Source organism: Sebastes fasciatus, chromosome 2 (assembly GCF_043250625.1).
Source record: "Sebastes fasciatus isolate fSebFas1 chromosome 2, fSebFas1.pri, whole genome shotgun sequence".
Lineage (NCBI taxonomy): Eukaryota > Metazoa > Chordata > Actinopteri > Perciformes > Sebastidae > Sebastes > Sebastes fasciatus.
This window is the reverse complement of record NC_133796.1, coordinates 9,762,841-9,776,767: the sequence shown is the minus strand read 5'-3', so window position 1 is coordinate 9,776,767 and position 13,927 is coordinate 9,762,841. Positions and strand designations below refer to the sequence as shown.

At 39.4% G+C, this 13,927-nt stretch overlaps 1 protein-coding gene across 2 annotated transcripts in view; it reads left to right on the top strand.

The window, feature by feature from the left end:
* The window catches only part of LOC141783625 (solute carrier organic anion transporter family member 3A1-like), a 34,130-nt gene extending 20,445 nt beyond the window's left edge, over window positions 1–13,685 (top strand). For both annotated transcript variants that reach the window (XM_074661037.1, XM_074661027.1), the window contains exons 4-11: window positions 1,958–2,056; window positions 2,926–3,195; window positions 3,348–3,512; window positions 3,675–3,873; window positions 4,890–5,025; window positions 5,207–5,379; window positions 7,179–7,243; window positions 8,332–13,685. In XM_074661037.1, the coding sequence (XP_074517138.1) occupies window positions 1,958–2,056; window positions 2,926–3,195; window positions 3,348–3,512; window positions 3,675–3,873; window positions 4,890–5,025; window positions 5,207–5,379; window positions 7,179–7,243; window positions 8,332–8,708 (1,484 nt within the window). In that variant the 3' untranslated portion in view covers window positions 8,709–13,685. The remainder of the gene's footprint in view (window positions 1–1,957; window positions 2,057–2,925; window positions 3,196–3,347; window positions 3,513–3,674; window positions 3,874–4,889; window positions 5,026–5,206; window positions 5,380–7,178; window positions 7,244–8,331) is intronic.
* The last annotated feature ends 242 nt before the right edge of the window (window positions 13,686–13,927 follow it).

The following is a 13,927-nucleotide window of genomic DNA, read 5'->3' as shown; positions in this document are numbered from 1 at the left end:
GACAGCTGTTGTTGTCTGTTGGGCTGCAGTTTGCCATGTTATGATTTGAGCATATTTTTTATGCTAATTGCAGTACCTGTGAGGGTTTCTGGACACTGTTTATCGTTGTTTTGTGTTGTTAATTGATTTCCAATAATAAATATATACATACGTTTGCATAAAGCAAGCATATTTACCCACTCCCATGTTGATAAGAGTATTAAATACTTGACAAATCAACCAGTAAGATACATTTTGAACAGATAAAATATGTGCGATTAATTTGTGATTAATTAGGATTACTAATGGACAATCATGCGATTAATCGCGATTAAATATTTTAATCGACTGACAGCCCTAATAGGAATACAAACATATATGTTTTGTGGTTTTGATTGAGGCTCCTGACTATAATAATTAGAGTTAGTTATTGTAGATATTTCTGTGTCTGTGCCTCTGTAAGACCCCAAATCTGTCAAAAGAATTATGGATGTGGCTCCCTGCTGGCCCCAAGGCACTAGTCATGAATCGCAGTGTCCCCAGCTCGAGTCTGGCAGTCTTCATCTCTCTCTCCCCTCATTTCCTGTCACCTTTCTACTGTGTATCTCTTATAAGGGAATAAAAAAAATGCCCCAAAATACTTAAAAAAATAATTAAGGATAAAATATGTGCTGACACAGGTGGCGACCAAAAATCCCCCCAAAAAATTGTCTCTGATTTATATTATGGAGATTTTATCTTTAGAAATGCATTGATAGAGCCATGAAAATTGAAGCGGCCCTTCCGCTCTCAGATTTATCGCTGGTGATAACCACGGCACTAATCATTACATCCCTCACAGGAAACATTGACTGGCCCTCTCGTTCTCTCAGTAGGGAGCAGCCACTTCTGCTCTGGGCTCTTCTATTAGCAGTCAGGCTACTGGAGCTCACTCCTATTGTTCCACTTACCACCAGCATGGATAACTGAGTTTCAGTACCACACACACACACACACACACAGTCTGCCGTTGCTTACTGGAAACCTCTCGGCCTCTGGGCCAAAGCAGGGCAGCGTTGCTTTCAAGAGGAAATCAACCCGAGCTACTGCATCAGTGGTCCCCTGCTGCTCTTACACTAAGAACCCATTTCCTGCTTGATTATTTATGATCCTGCGGGATAATCTAGTCTTAGATCAATTACGCTGTGCAACCTATGAGCCGCATATTACAGTGACAGTGAATAAATCTGTCAGTGGGAGACATCTGATGAAATTTAAAGTCCCATGGCATGAATTCAACACTTAATCTCTCCTTGAATAGAATACATTTCATCCTCAGTCAGTGGATTTAACAACACTAGTGTCTGTAAGAAGCTCCATGTTATCACACACTGGTATTTAATAAAAGGGCCTTAGTAATAGACACTTTACAGTCTTGATACAATGCTGCCCTCTGCTGAAAGATGAGGTGAAATGCACTCACTGAATTCATTCTTAAGCTGATTTCTTGGCTTCTGGATGATGGACAATATAAGTAGTGTTATCACTGCACAACTAAGCTAAGATAAAAAATAAACTAGTGCTGCAACGATTAATAAATTAATCGATCACTTGGTAACTATTAAATTAATCGCAACTATTTTGATAATCGATTAATTGGTTTGAGTTATCTTTCTCCAGTTTCTTAAATGTGAATATTTTCTGATTTCTTTACTCTTCACTGACAGTAAACTAAATATCTTTACGTTGTGGACAAAACAAGATTTTTGAAGACGTCGTCTTCAGGACGTCTGATCAACATTTTTCACCATTTGCGGACATTTTATGGACCAAACAACTAATCGATTAATTGAAAAAATAATCGTCAGATTAATCGACAATGAAAATAATCATTAGTTGCAGTCCTAAAAGATAACCTAAATTAAAATACTTCAATATACTGTTCCATCCCATTTTCCATCCCGACTGACTATTTTATGCTCTTATTTCTGTCTTGCAGGTATTTTATTTTCAACATTAGTGTTCGGCCCGGCCTGTGGCTTCATCTTAGGTTCTGTCTGTACCAAAGTCTACGTTGATGCTGTCTTCATCGACACCAGTAAGTTGAAAGTTGCTTTTTTTTTGCATTTCTTTAGATGTATCTTTACATTTTGTTCATTTTATTTATTGCAATAGTTATATTTGTATTGACCCTACTGGGAAAATTAAGAATAACCTAATATTATACCCCAATAGAGTGCTCCATGGATGACGTATCTTTTTAGGCCAACCAGGAAGTTAGCATCGCCCTGGTTCCCTTGACAAAAAGACAATGGGATTGTTCCATTGGGTTTTGGATTATTGCAGAAAATAAGCTCTGTGGCAAACAAACGTTTATGATACTTACACGTTTTGTTCAGCAAGATAATCTCCACAAATGAACACCACTTTTATGATTATTAAAGTGTGAATGAAGTAGAAGTAAAAAAAATAATGTTAGGCTATAAATTAACTACACCACGGTCGCATGAGCGCTAGTATACACAACGAGTCTGTAAAGGAGGACGAGTCGGCGTGATGACGTTTAGTAGTCTCATTTAGCCACTTGTTAGCAACCGCCTTTTTAAAGATATATGAAGGCTTCAAAATGCTTCAAAAAGTGTGATATTTACTGATGTATTTCATGTTGTACAACAAAACCTTAAAATCTCTTCAGCTTGTGTTAACCACAGACCTTATTTCAGGCATTGAACTAAAAACCAATTAAAAAAACCCATTGGCTTCCAGACGAGGGAGCCGGAAGTGCTAAAATGCTAACTCGTGTTTAAGGACTCATTCCTCTAGCACTCTATAGAAACATTAAGAAAGAATTAAGAAGACACATTTTATTTCTTCCGTAATCCAGTTACATTGATTACTGTGAAATATCATCTTCTGACATCATTCAACATCCATCCTTTGTGGTAAACTCCCCTACCTCTTATTCAGGTAAGCTGGACATCACACCAGATGACCCTCGCTGGATCGGGGCGTGGTGGGGTGGCTTCCTCCTCTGCGGTGCCTTACTCTTCCTGTCGGCCCTCTTCATGTTCGGCTTCCCCCAGTCGCTGGACAACCCGGACATGGACGGTGGAGGGGAGAGTGAGCAGGCCATGCTGCCTTCTTCACTGACCCTGGAGTACCAGGGCTCTAAACCCAACGGAGCCATTCACGGCTTTGATATGAACAGCGGACTCTCGGTTTGTGAGCATCTGAGAGGTAAGGGGAAGCACAGAGGGGCGGGGATGCTGAGGGAAAAGGGTTGAAGACAAGTGGGGAATTTCAAAATATAACATCAGATTTTGTTAATCTCAGAAATGATCATTTTTCTCTGTCCTTTTTATCCCTTTTCTCCATTTTCTTCGACCCAGTAATCCCGCGGGTAACCAGGCACCTTCTCTCCAATCCGGTATTCAGCTGCATCACGCTGGCGGCCTGCATGGAGATCGCTGTGGTTGCCGGCTTTGCTGCCTTCCTGGGAAAATACCTGGAGCAGCAGTTCAACCTTACCACCTCCTCAGCCAATCAGCTGCTAGGTAGGTGGATCATAATCCTCTCTGAGTGGAGGGCAAACAGTTATTGTTCTGTTTTACAATCAAACAAAAAAAGATATAAATATAATGAGAACATTTGTGTAGTGCAGATACCTTTACTAAGGACAATGCTAGTAAACATTTTTGGGAAATGTTCCTCCCCAGGTATGACAGCCATCCCCTGTGCCTGTCTGGGTATCTTCCTCGGGGGGCTGCTGGTGAAGAAGCTGAACCTGTCAGCTCTCGGCGCCGTCCGCATGGCCATGATGGTCAACCTGGTGTCCACCGCCTGCTATGTCTCTTTTCTGTTCTTGGGCTGTGACACCGGACCTGTCGCCGGGGTTACAGTAGCCTACGGAAACGAGTAAGCAGGGAAACCTACTGATGCATTTTCTCAAGAAACATATTCACATGACTTTCACTTCAAACATGCTAGATGCTAAAATATGCTAAAATACAAAAAATAATGCTAAGTATTGCAACTTTTTTGTTTAGATATAGCTAAATAGCTATTACCACTCCTATAATTTTCTGTTGACATTAATGCATTGTGTATTAATACAGAATTCAAGTCTTGCGTAAGAGACTTCAAGTTAGCCAAAAACTACCATTCTTGTCACTATGAGAGACAAGATGAACAAGCTGGTTTTGGTTTTGTTGCTGATTTATGGAGCTTCTCTCCATAATTGTGCATCAACAGTAAAGTAGCAGCAATATTTTATATATTTAACTTGATGTCTTAAATTACAGATAGCAGGCCGATGCATTCTCACTGTTTGCTGTGCTTTAAAAGATAATTCCACACTGAATCACACAGGGCAGAAAACAAAAATCCAAAACAAATAAATAAATAAATGACTTGATAAACAAATAAATATGTCATTAAATGTATTTAATTTAATTTAATGTATAATATTAAAATAAATGAATGTAGCCATTAATTAATTGTTCAAATGTGACATATAAATTGATATTTCTGTTTTAATTTGCTTCTATATTTATTTATCTTTGTATTAATTCCCTAATTTGTTTAATTTTCCCTTTTATTTATTTATGTATTTAATTTTATTCATTTTTAAATATATTTATTTATTTTTGCATTTATTTTTAATTTATTTTTAAATGTATGTATTTATTTATATATATATATATATATACAGTATGTGGTACCACATGCTGTCTGTGGTATATATATATACAGTATTTATTTATTTATTTCTACTTTTCCATTTCACCCCTTATTTATTTCCCCAAATTGATTTATTTCTATATTCTTTTCTTATACATTTCTTTCTGGCTCATTATGCAAATGAGGGGGTTGTCACTCAACGTGTGTCGTCATATATATATGCTCCCTAACATGACCTTTGACCTCCACAGGACGTTGCGGTCCTGGCAGCGACCTGAGTCACCGTGCATCAATAACTGTAACTGCTACACAGCATCAGTGAGCCCCGTCTGTGGTTCCAATGGAGTCACCTACCTCTCAGCCTGCTTCGCTGGCTGCCTCAAACCAGTGAGTGAAGAAGTCAACACTGACTGAAATGAGCTGTTATCATGATGACCTCGGACACTGGAGAGCTCAAACTAAATGCTAGAGACCAGAAGCATACATGCAGTGCAGCAGCCCTGCTTTAGGTCTCCACATATTGACAGTGGGTTAAACATTTTGATCTCATTTCTTGTCTTTGTGCCAGAACCTGACCAGCTGCACGTGTATATCCAGCAACAGTGAAGAAGCGGTGGCGTTACCAGGGAAGTGTCCCAGTCCAGGCTGTCAGCAGGCCTTCCTCACCTTCCTGTGTGTTATCTGTGTGTGCAGCATGATCGGAGCTATGGCCCAAACGCCCTCTGTCATCATCCTCATCAGGTAAGAAGACCTGTGGCTATACATAGACCGCCCACAAGAGGGAGCTGTTGACATTTATGGCTGCTCAAAGGCATCACTTCAGTCATCTTTGGTGCAGACAGTGGTGGAAGTGCATTTACTTAAGTACAATTTTGAGGTACTTGTACTTTACTTGAGTATTTCCATTTTATGCTACTTTATATTTTAACTCCACTACATTTATTTGATTACTTTAGTTACTAGTTACATTGCAGATTCAGATTCTTAATGCAAAAAACAACTCAACTAATAAATTAGGATGTATTATTACTGGTTAAGATACCCAGCAGTGTATAAAGCAAATCAAATTAGTTCAAAGTTAGGTACTTTATTGTATACTTTTGTGCTTTTACTTAAGTCAAATTTTGAATGCAGGAAATATGAACGGTAGTCAACGACGATAGACAAATATTTTTTTGATCCCATTTGAATTGCTCCATGAATCACACATATGATGTTTGTCAATTTAAAAGATAATTTTGAATGTCAGGAAAGTCACAGTTTTTGGTAAGACTGTGAAAATACATAATTAGAAAGACTACACACCCAAAAGTCATGTAAGTGACATCTCTTTCGCTGAAGCTACGATGCCTGTGTGTTACGTACGGGGATGAACTCACACCAGCAGCGGGTCTGATCGTTCTTTCACTTCCCGGCTGATTAAAAGACCAGTAGTCGCTGGATAAAACACATCAAGTAAGCTAATGTTTCATTTGTGCGTGGAACATAGCAAAGTTAGCTAGCTAGCTAGTGTTGGTGACGTATATTCTGCGGGTCCAGAGATGAAGTTCACTGAGCGGTTTCACACAAAACTAAATGATACTACGACAAACCTACGACAGGCCGCCACTTGCAAAATTATGTTTTAAATTGACAAACATCATGTGTTCATTAAACATTCATGGCGCAATTCAGACAGGATCAAAACATGATTTATGTCTCACTGTTGACTACTGTTCATATTTAATAAGGTCCAACCAGTCGGGGAGGGACTTCACCTCTCTGTATGTATTATGTAGATGAGCAGATGAGTATGCATATCATCACTACATAAATATAGTAAATTATGCATATCTGTCTATATATTAAAGAATATTTTGGGTTTATTACAACTTGGGGCCTATTTTCATACTTGTGTCCATATATCAATAGAATTATAATATAATTACATTATTATTACAGATAGAATATAATCAAGTTAACTGCTGTGATCTGTCACCATGGCAACATTTCTAAAGAAGAAGGCAGCAGGGGCAAGAACACAAACAGTGGTTTGACATTTTGGGAGAAAAAAAAAATGAGAAAGCAAATAAGTATATTTCCCAAATTGTTAAACTAGTCCATTATTCGTCAGGTTTCAAGTAGTAAAGATGGCAAACTGTCTGTTGTGTACATCCATCACATTTTACAGACCAGTTACCACACCAATTTGCCGCAGTTGTGTGCACAGTTTTCCTGTCCAATGAGGACAAATGAACAACTTTTTGGGTGTGCTCACTTTCTGTTTTACCTCAAAATAAAGTGCTAGCTGTCTAATCTGTTGGCTTGTTTAAAATCTGCGTGATTTCAAACTTCGTTGTTGAATTGTTGCCGTGTTCCCAGATCACAGCAGTAGCTGCTTTGGTGTGAACAATGTTATCATAACTGAAAGGAATGATGGCCCAAGTTACAGTAATCAGACCCAAGTTTTAATAAACCAGAGTGAATTGGCTACTAGTCGCAAATCGAGTTTTCAGGTCACCAGTACGAATCGCTTATGCCAATTCTGTCTTTGTTTTCAGAACTGTGAGTCCAGAGCTGAAATCATATGCCCTCGGAGTTCTGTTCCTGCTCCTGAGACTGATCGGTAAGACATTTCATATATTCACTTTATATACTTTACTGTAATGCATTTATATCCACAGAAAAACAATTCATCATTCGTATTAGTCATAGACTGTGTATAAGAAGCGAACGTAGTCACTGGGGTTTTGTGGACTGACGTTTTGAAGCCTTGAGTTTGTCATTTTGGCCGTCGTCATCTTGGTTTTTGGACACCAGAAGTGACTCGAGAGGGTGGAGCTAAGTACAACCGAATGCTGAATTAGACATTTTTAGGCGACCAAAAAGGTTATAATTAACTTTAATGAACTAAAAGCACACTGTGAAAGAGTTAAAGTTCAACAACAAAAACACAGACAACTCCCAGACTGGACAACGCCGTGGTAATGACCTGTCAATCACAAGATAGCCGCGCCCTAAAGCATCCCCTTCTTTATGGTCTATTTGACTCTAAATGGAACCATAATTTACTAAATAAACATCATGCTGTATTGAAGAAGACTTGAAACTAGCGATTGAGACCATAAACTCATGTTTACAATGTTTACTGAGGTAATAAATCAAGTGAGAAGTAGGCTCATTTTCTCATAGACTTCTATACAATCAGACTTCTTTTTGCAACCAGAAGAGTCGCTCTCTGCTGGCTATTAGAAAGAATGCAGGTTTAAGGCACTTCAGCATTGGCTTCACTTCTTAGACCCGGAGGTTGCCCACTGGTATAGATGCACGATCTGTAATGAATTTCACACTGCTTTGTTTTTTCATACCCACGGTTGTCCTGTAGTTTTGCTCTGTGATGTAAATGTCAGAATTTCACCTTGGTTTAAATTAACCTCATCTTTCTGTCAGTGCGAATATCATTTCCAAATCACATTTGGTCGCCTAAAAATGTGAGGGCTCGACCCTCTCGTGTCACTTCTGGTCGCAAAAGACCAAGATCGCGACAGCCAAAATACCAAACTCAAGGCTTCAAAACGGCAGTCCACAAACCAATGGATGAGGTCACGATGATTACGTCCACATACAGTCTATGGCGGATATATGGGAAACTCAAAGCAGTGTGCTTTTTGAACCTCTGACCTGCTGTTTGCCAACGATCCCCTCCTGCTCCAGGCTTCATCCCTCCCCCTCTGATCTTCGGCATGGGCATCGACTCCACCTGTCTGTTCTGGAGCTCCGTCTGCGGCGAGAAGGGAGCCTGCATGCTGTACGACAACGTGGCCTACAGGCACCTGTACGTCAGCATCGCCATCGTCCTCAAGTCGTCAGCCTTCATCCTGTACACCACCACGTGGCAGTGTTTGAGGAAGAACTACAGGAAATACATCAAGAACAGCGAGGGTTACCTCACACCCACCGAACTCTTTGCCTCCAACGTGACTCTGGACAATTTGGGCAAGGAGATCACCCAGAACCCAGCCAACAGGACAAAGTTCATATACAACCTGGAGGACCAAGAGATGTGCGACAACATGGAGTCAGTTTTATAGTGGTGGTCTGCACCGGGACTGCAGACCGGAGCTGAGGCTGTTGATGTGCAACTGATCTGATGTTTCTTTGGTGTTGTATCAGTGTAGAAGAACGCTCTCAGTAAGGGTCTTATCTCCTTCTCACCCAAAACATCAGACATAAGGAAAACTATTGAAGAGATGTTTCCCAAAATGCTCTATATCCACATTGCACTTTTTACTAAAATACAGGCGATCTGGTCCACTTTTTGTCAAACAAAATCATAAGCTAACTTTATTTGTTTTTGACATTTCCTTAATTTGACAGCAGAAATAGAGATTGACAGAAAAACGGGGAAAGAAACGAGGAATGACTTTGCAGTTAATGCATCGTACCACTAATCCACCAGGACGTCCCTGAAACGATCTTCTTTAGTTCAACTTCATTAACAGTTCGGTTCAAATTGAAGTCTTATTAGGTTTTATTAGGAGACCAGAGCTCTTTGAGAAGCAGAAATCTGAAATGTTGGTTATTCATTAGCTTTATTAGACAGTTTATTTTCCTTTTAGAAGGAAGCACTTCTCAGGTCCAGATGCCAGATAGAAAGGATGACAGTCAGCATATTAGCTGATGCATATTTTAGCTCATGGTTGGAGTACTTTTCCAGACATGCAGAACATGCAGTTAACTACTAGGCAACCCTACTATAGACTTATTAACAGACTGTGTTCCTTCACTCAATTTTTTAAGTTTAACATAATGAATTGGGAAAAACAGATCTGTATTGACTACAGAGGCCCATGTAGGCACACCACACAAGAAGCAAAGGAAAACCAACAAATCAGCAACAACTAGAAATAGGAGTACAGGAACAGGCATGATCCCAGTAATTGATAAAGTAAGGGGCAACATATTACATCAACACCAGAGATGTCTCACCTCTAGACGACCCTGTTTCCTGGCTACATCGTTAAAGCCTAAAATATAAAATATGTATAGACAAAATATGGACCTCTCTACCCCAGTTAAAAGCAATTAATTTCAAACTCATTACACAATAACTGTTTTTTTCTTTAAAGGGCCAGTGTGTAACATTTCAGGGGATCTATTAGCAGAAATGTAATTTAATATTCTTAACTATGTTTTCGTTAGTGTATAATCACCTGAAACTAAGAATTATTGTGTTTTCGTTAGCTTAGAATGAGCCGTTTATATCTACATAGCAGGGCTGGGACGATTCACCTATCTCCCGATTCGATACTATCACGATACTTGGGTGCCGATTTGATATGCATTGCGATTCTACAAGTATTGCGATTCGATATTGCGATTTATTAACTTTTTTAAAACTAGACCATGGGAAAAAGTTGAATCACACACTTCTAGTGACTTTTACTTTGGAAAATATCTAAATTAAAAATTAAAATTTTCAGCATCTATGTAGTCAGAGATGTTCTGAAGTTAAATAAATCAGTCATTGTCAGGCATTATTTCTAAAAAAATTTCCAGCAACGACATTTCCCTCACAAATTAGTGGTATTTTCTTTTTAATTTATAAGGGACATGTAATGTTTTATACTCCTGGTGAATATGATCCAATCAATCTTATTTCCATATATGTATTTTGTATATACAGCTCCTTTTGTTAACACCTTATTTTGAAAAACAGACCTAGTCACACGTATATACTTCTGCTAACGTCGCCGAGCTAGCTCTCCCGTCAGGTCCCGTTTATACGTCCATGGTCAGCTCCATTGTATTTAACATAAATGTTAGTATATGGGTGCTCTACAGTTGTAGCGTTGATCGTAAAAAAATCACAATACATAGGTGAATAAATTTTTTCTCCTACCCCTACTACATAGGGAGCAGGTCCTCTTCACGAAGTCCACCATGTTGCTCCGCCATGTTTCAACAGTAACCCAGAACGGACAAACCAAACACTGGTTCTAGAGAGCGTCTTTCGCGATTACGTTACCCGAAGGCCACCATACACTTGTGAAACCACAGTTTTGCACTTGGCGGCTCACGTTACCGCAGTCTTGGAAAGGGAGGAGTGAGGGGAGGGGTACTTAGTTGGTTGCAATCTGCAACCACAACCACTAGATGCCACCAAATCCTACACACTGTACCTTTAATCTTAAGCAGTGGAAAATGAATGGAAGATGTAGTCTTGAAAATGTATTTAATAATCTTGATTATTTATTTTTGTTTATCTTCAATGTTCAATATCTTATAAAATTGCCCAGAAGTGAAGTTTACAACAATATTCGTCACAGAAACAGATTTTATTTTTCGTTTTGTGCCACCAGTCATTTTGCATGAGTAGAGGTCTCTAGTTGCATCAAAGGGTGGATATCCCATTTTGGAACCAAACTCTTCAGTTTGAGTTGATGTTGCACATTTAAAAAAACAAGGAGCAGAGTCTTTCTCAATAGCTTTCAATTTAAATAGCCCGTTCTTGTTCTAGAGGGCATTTTAGGACATCTGTTGAAGGTAGAGGAGTGTTGAGTCAGTATGTATTTATTATCCCTTTACTGTGTCATAGTGTGGAGTTTTGCTATGAATGCTGGACGAGATTCTGAGACAAATTTTCTGTTTCAGACTCACAGAACTGTTTTTTTTTTACTTCACACCATTTTGTTGATATACAGTCTTTTCTCTTTGGCATTTATAGAAATTAAGTGCAACTTCCAAACGTCCTTCTAGGTGTTAAGCTGATGATCTAAAAAAGCAGCGGACCATGAGAGAGGATAAAGAGAGAGAGTTTGGTGGCCCACCTATGAATAGTTGGACAGGACACATATGAGCTGATTCAGTAGCTGAACCTGTGACATTTCAGCTACTTGACTATCTCTCTAACCACTGATTTGACCGTACCGCCGTTATAATTCGGCCAGGAACACTCATGTTGATGGCAAATCGAGACAGAAGTGCAGATTGGCTTGGCGGTGTAATTCTACTCCTGGGGACGCCCCCTGCAGCAGTAATGCATGGAATACACAGCAACATGATAAATAACAAGCAGGGAACATTGCAAATAAGACTCTCCAGGGTACAGAGACATGTATGTAGTCGGGCCAAAGCAGGTGGAGGCTGTGGGGGAGGAGGCCTTCGCCAGTAGAATCAGTAACAGCAGCGAAGCTCACGTGAGCGTACAGACTGAGAGTGTGGAGGCATTTAAGTAGAACGCCAAGTCAAGGCAATGATGGTTGTGATGGGCTAGCTGTCAGCAGACACAGCATAGCATGACGCACAGTGTCCAGCCAGAATTAGTTCATTTAAAAGCATGCTGATAATGCATGCAATGATAAAAAATAAATATTCAGTATGTCACTAAGCTGCACAGACTCTGTGGTTTGGTGGCCATGGTAAACGGTTAAATACACATTTAACTCCAATGGCCTCCAAATTCTATTTTAGACCATGGAAAAAGCTTTATAATGCATACTGCATTGTGATGTTGACAATTTTTAGCAAAGAGCTGACTCATAATCACTCACACTGCAGTGATTGTCTAAACTGATTTTTTTTTTTTTTCAAATGATAATTTTGTTTTTAGGAATTCTGTTGGATTCTGATTTCTGACATATCCAGTTTATATAGAGAATATATTGTTTTTCCTGGCTTACTTTGTAAGTATTTAATATGTTTTGCATCAAAAATATGGACCTTTGTCCAGCCACTCACCATCGCAATAGATTTCACCCCTTTTGATGTTTGGAGGTGGGGGTTAAAGGAGTAGTTCAACATTTTGGTAATTAAGCTTTGTAGGCGAGAGTTAGACAAGAAGATCGATACCACCGTCAAGTCTTTACGGTAAATATGAAGCTAAAGCCAGCAGCCTGTTAGCTTAGCTTAGCATAAAGACTGGAAATAGGGGCAAACTGCTAGCCTGGCTTAAATAAAATCCACCTGCCAACACCTCTAAAGCTAATTTATTTACATGTTATATCTGGTTTGTTTAATCCATACAAAAACAGAAGTGTAAAAATGACAAGTTGTTGCCTTGGGGGGTTGCCTGGCACTGCACCCCGCCACCAAAGAACATATATTGCCAAGACGTGAAAGTCAATTGTTCATTCCATTGCAACATCAGTGCCCAGCAGCAGAGCTACGCTTCCGCCATTTTGGACTAAAAGCGACTACCGGACTCCAGTAAAACGTCCACAAATTTATTTCTATTCTATTGTCATATCCTACCGAAATGGTCTGTGTTGAACAATAAAATATCATAAATATAATAAGCGTTTTCAGTCCAAAATGGCGGCAGCGGCTGTTGTCAGAAAAACACCGGAGTTTCGTCTCTTTGCTTCTATACTTTTTGCCGCCAGAAAATAGTCGTGTACATATCTCCCCGTAAAAAGGAAATTTGTCAGTTATAAAGTAAAAAAAAGTAAAACAAATGAGATATATGGTGTTAATAGATTAATTTTAGAGATGCTCGTAGGTGGATTTTGTTATTGGAACCAGGCTAGCTATTCCCTCTGCTTTCCATCTTTGTGCTAAGCTAAGCTAACCAGCTCCTGGTTGTAGCTTCATATCTACCGTACAGACATGAGAGTGGCATCAATCTTCTCATCTAACTCTCGGCAAGAAAGCAAAAAAAGCGTACTCCCTAAAAATGTCTAACTGTTCTTAAAGTTTTAAGTCTAAAGTTCCATGATTCAGTCTCATTTTATGCTGCTGCTCATGTTTTATGAGTACATTTTTCTTTTTGCAAATGGTGGAATTCATCTTGGATCCACACTACTCATATGATGTATTTAGTTTAGCACTTCAATGAGCTAATAGTATAAGACTTAAACTATACATTAATGATGCTTCAGCATCATAAATAGTAGAGAGAATATTATATCAAAAGGGGGAAAACGGACAGATGTTAGAGAATGTTGGAGATCAACAATGGACCTACATTCAACACAGAGCCATGCCAGACCAGACTCATGTCTGCTTGGTTTGATGTGAACTAAGAGAGTATAAATACAGCACAGCAGTGAGACTTAAATTCTTAAAAATGGAAGGATTTTGGGGCACTGATTAGGTAGTGTAAACAGTTTCTCAAAATTGGACTGTCCATGATGGGAAGATTGGCTCCTATAGCAGGACATTCAGGACAGCCGGACATGATGCTAAGAGCTTCTAATGGGGAGGAGGGGGTCGACTAGCTGGCCACCGTCTCCTCCTCAGTAACCCCCCCAACAGGTGGCGCTGTCTTTGATATCTGTAACGTCCAGTGTGTCATAGTGCCGACTCCTCT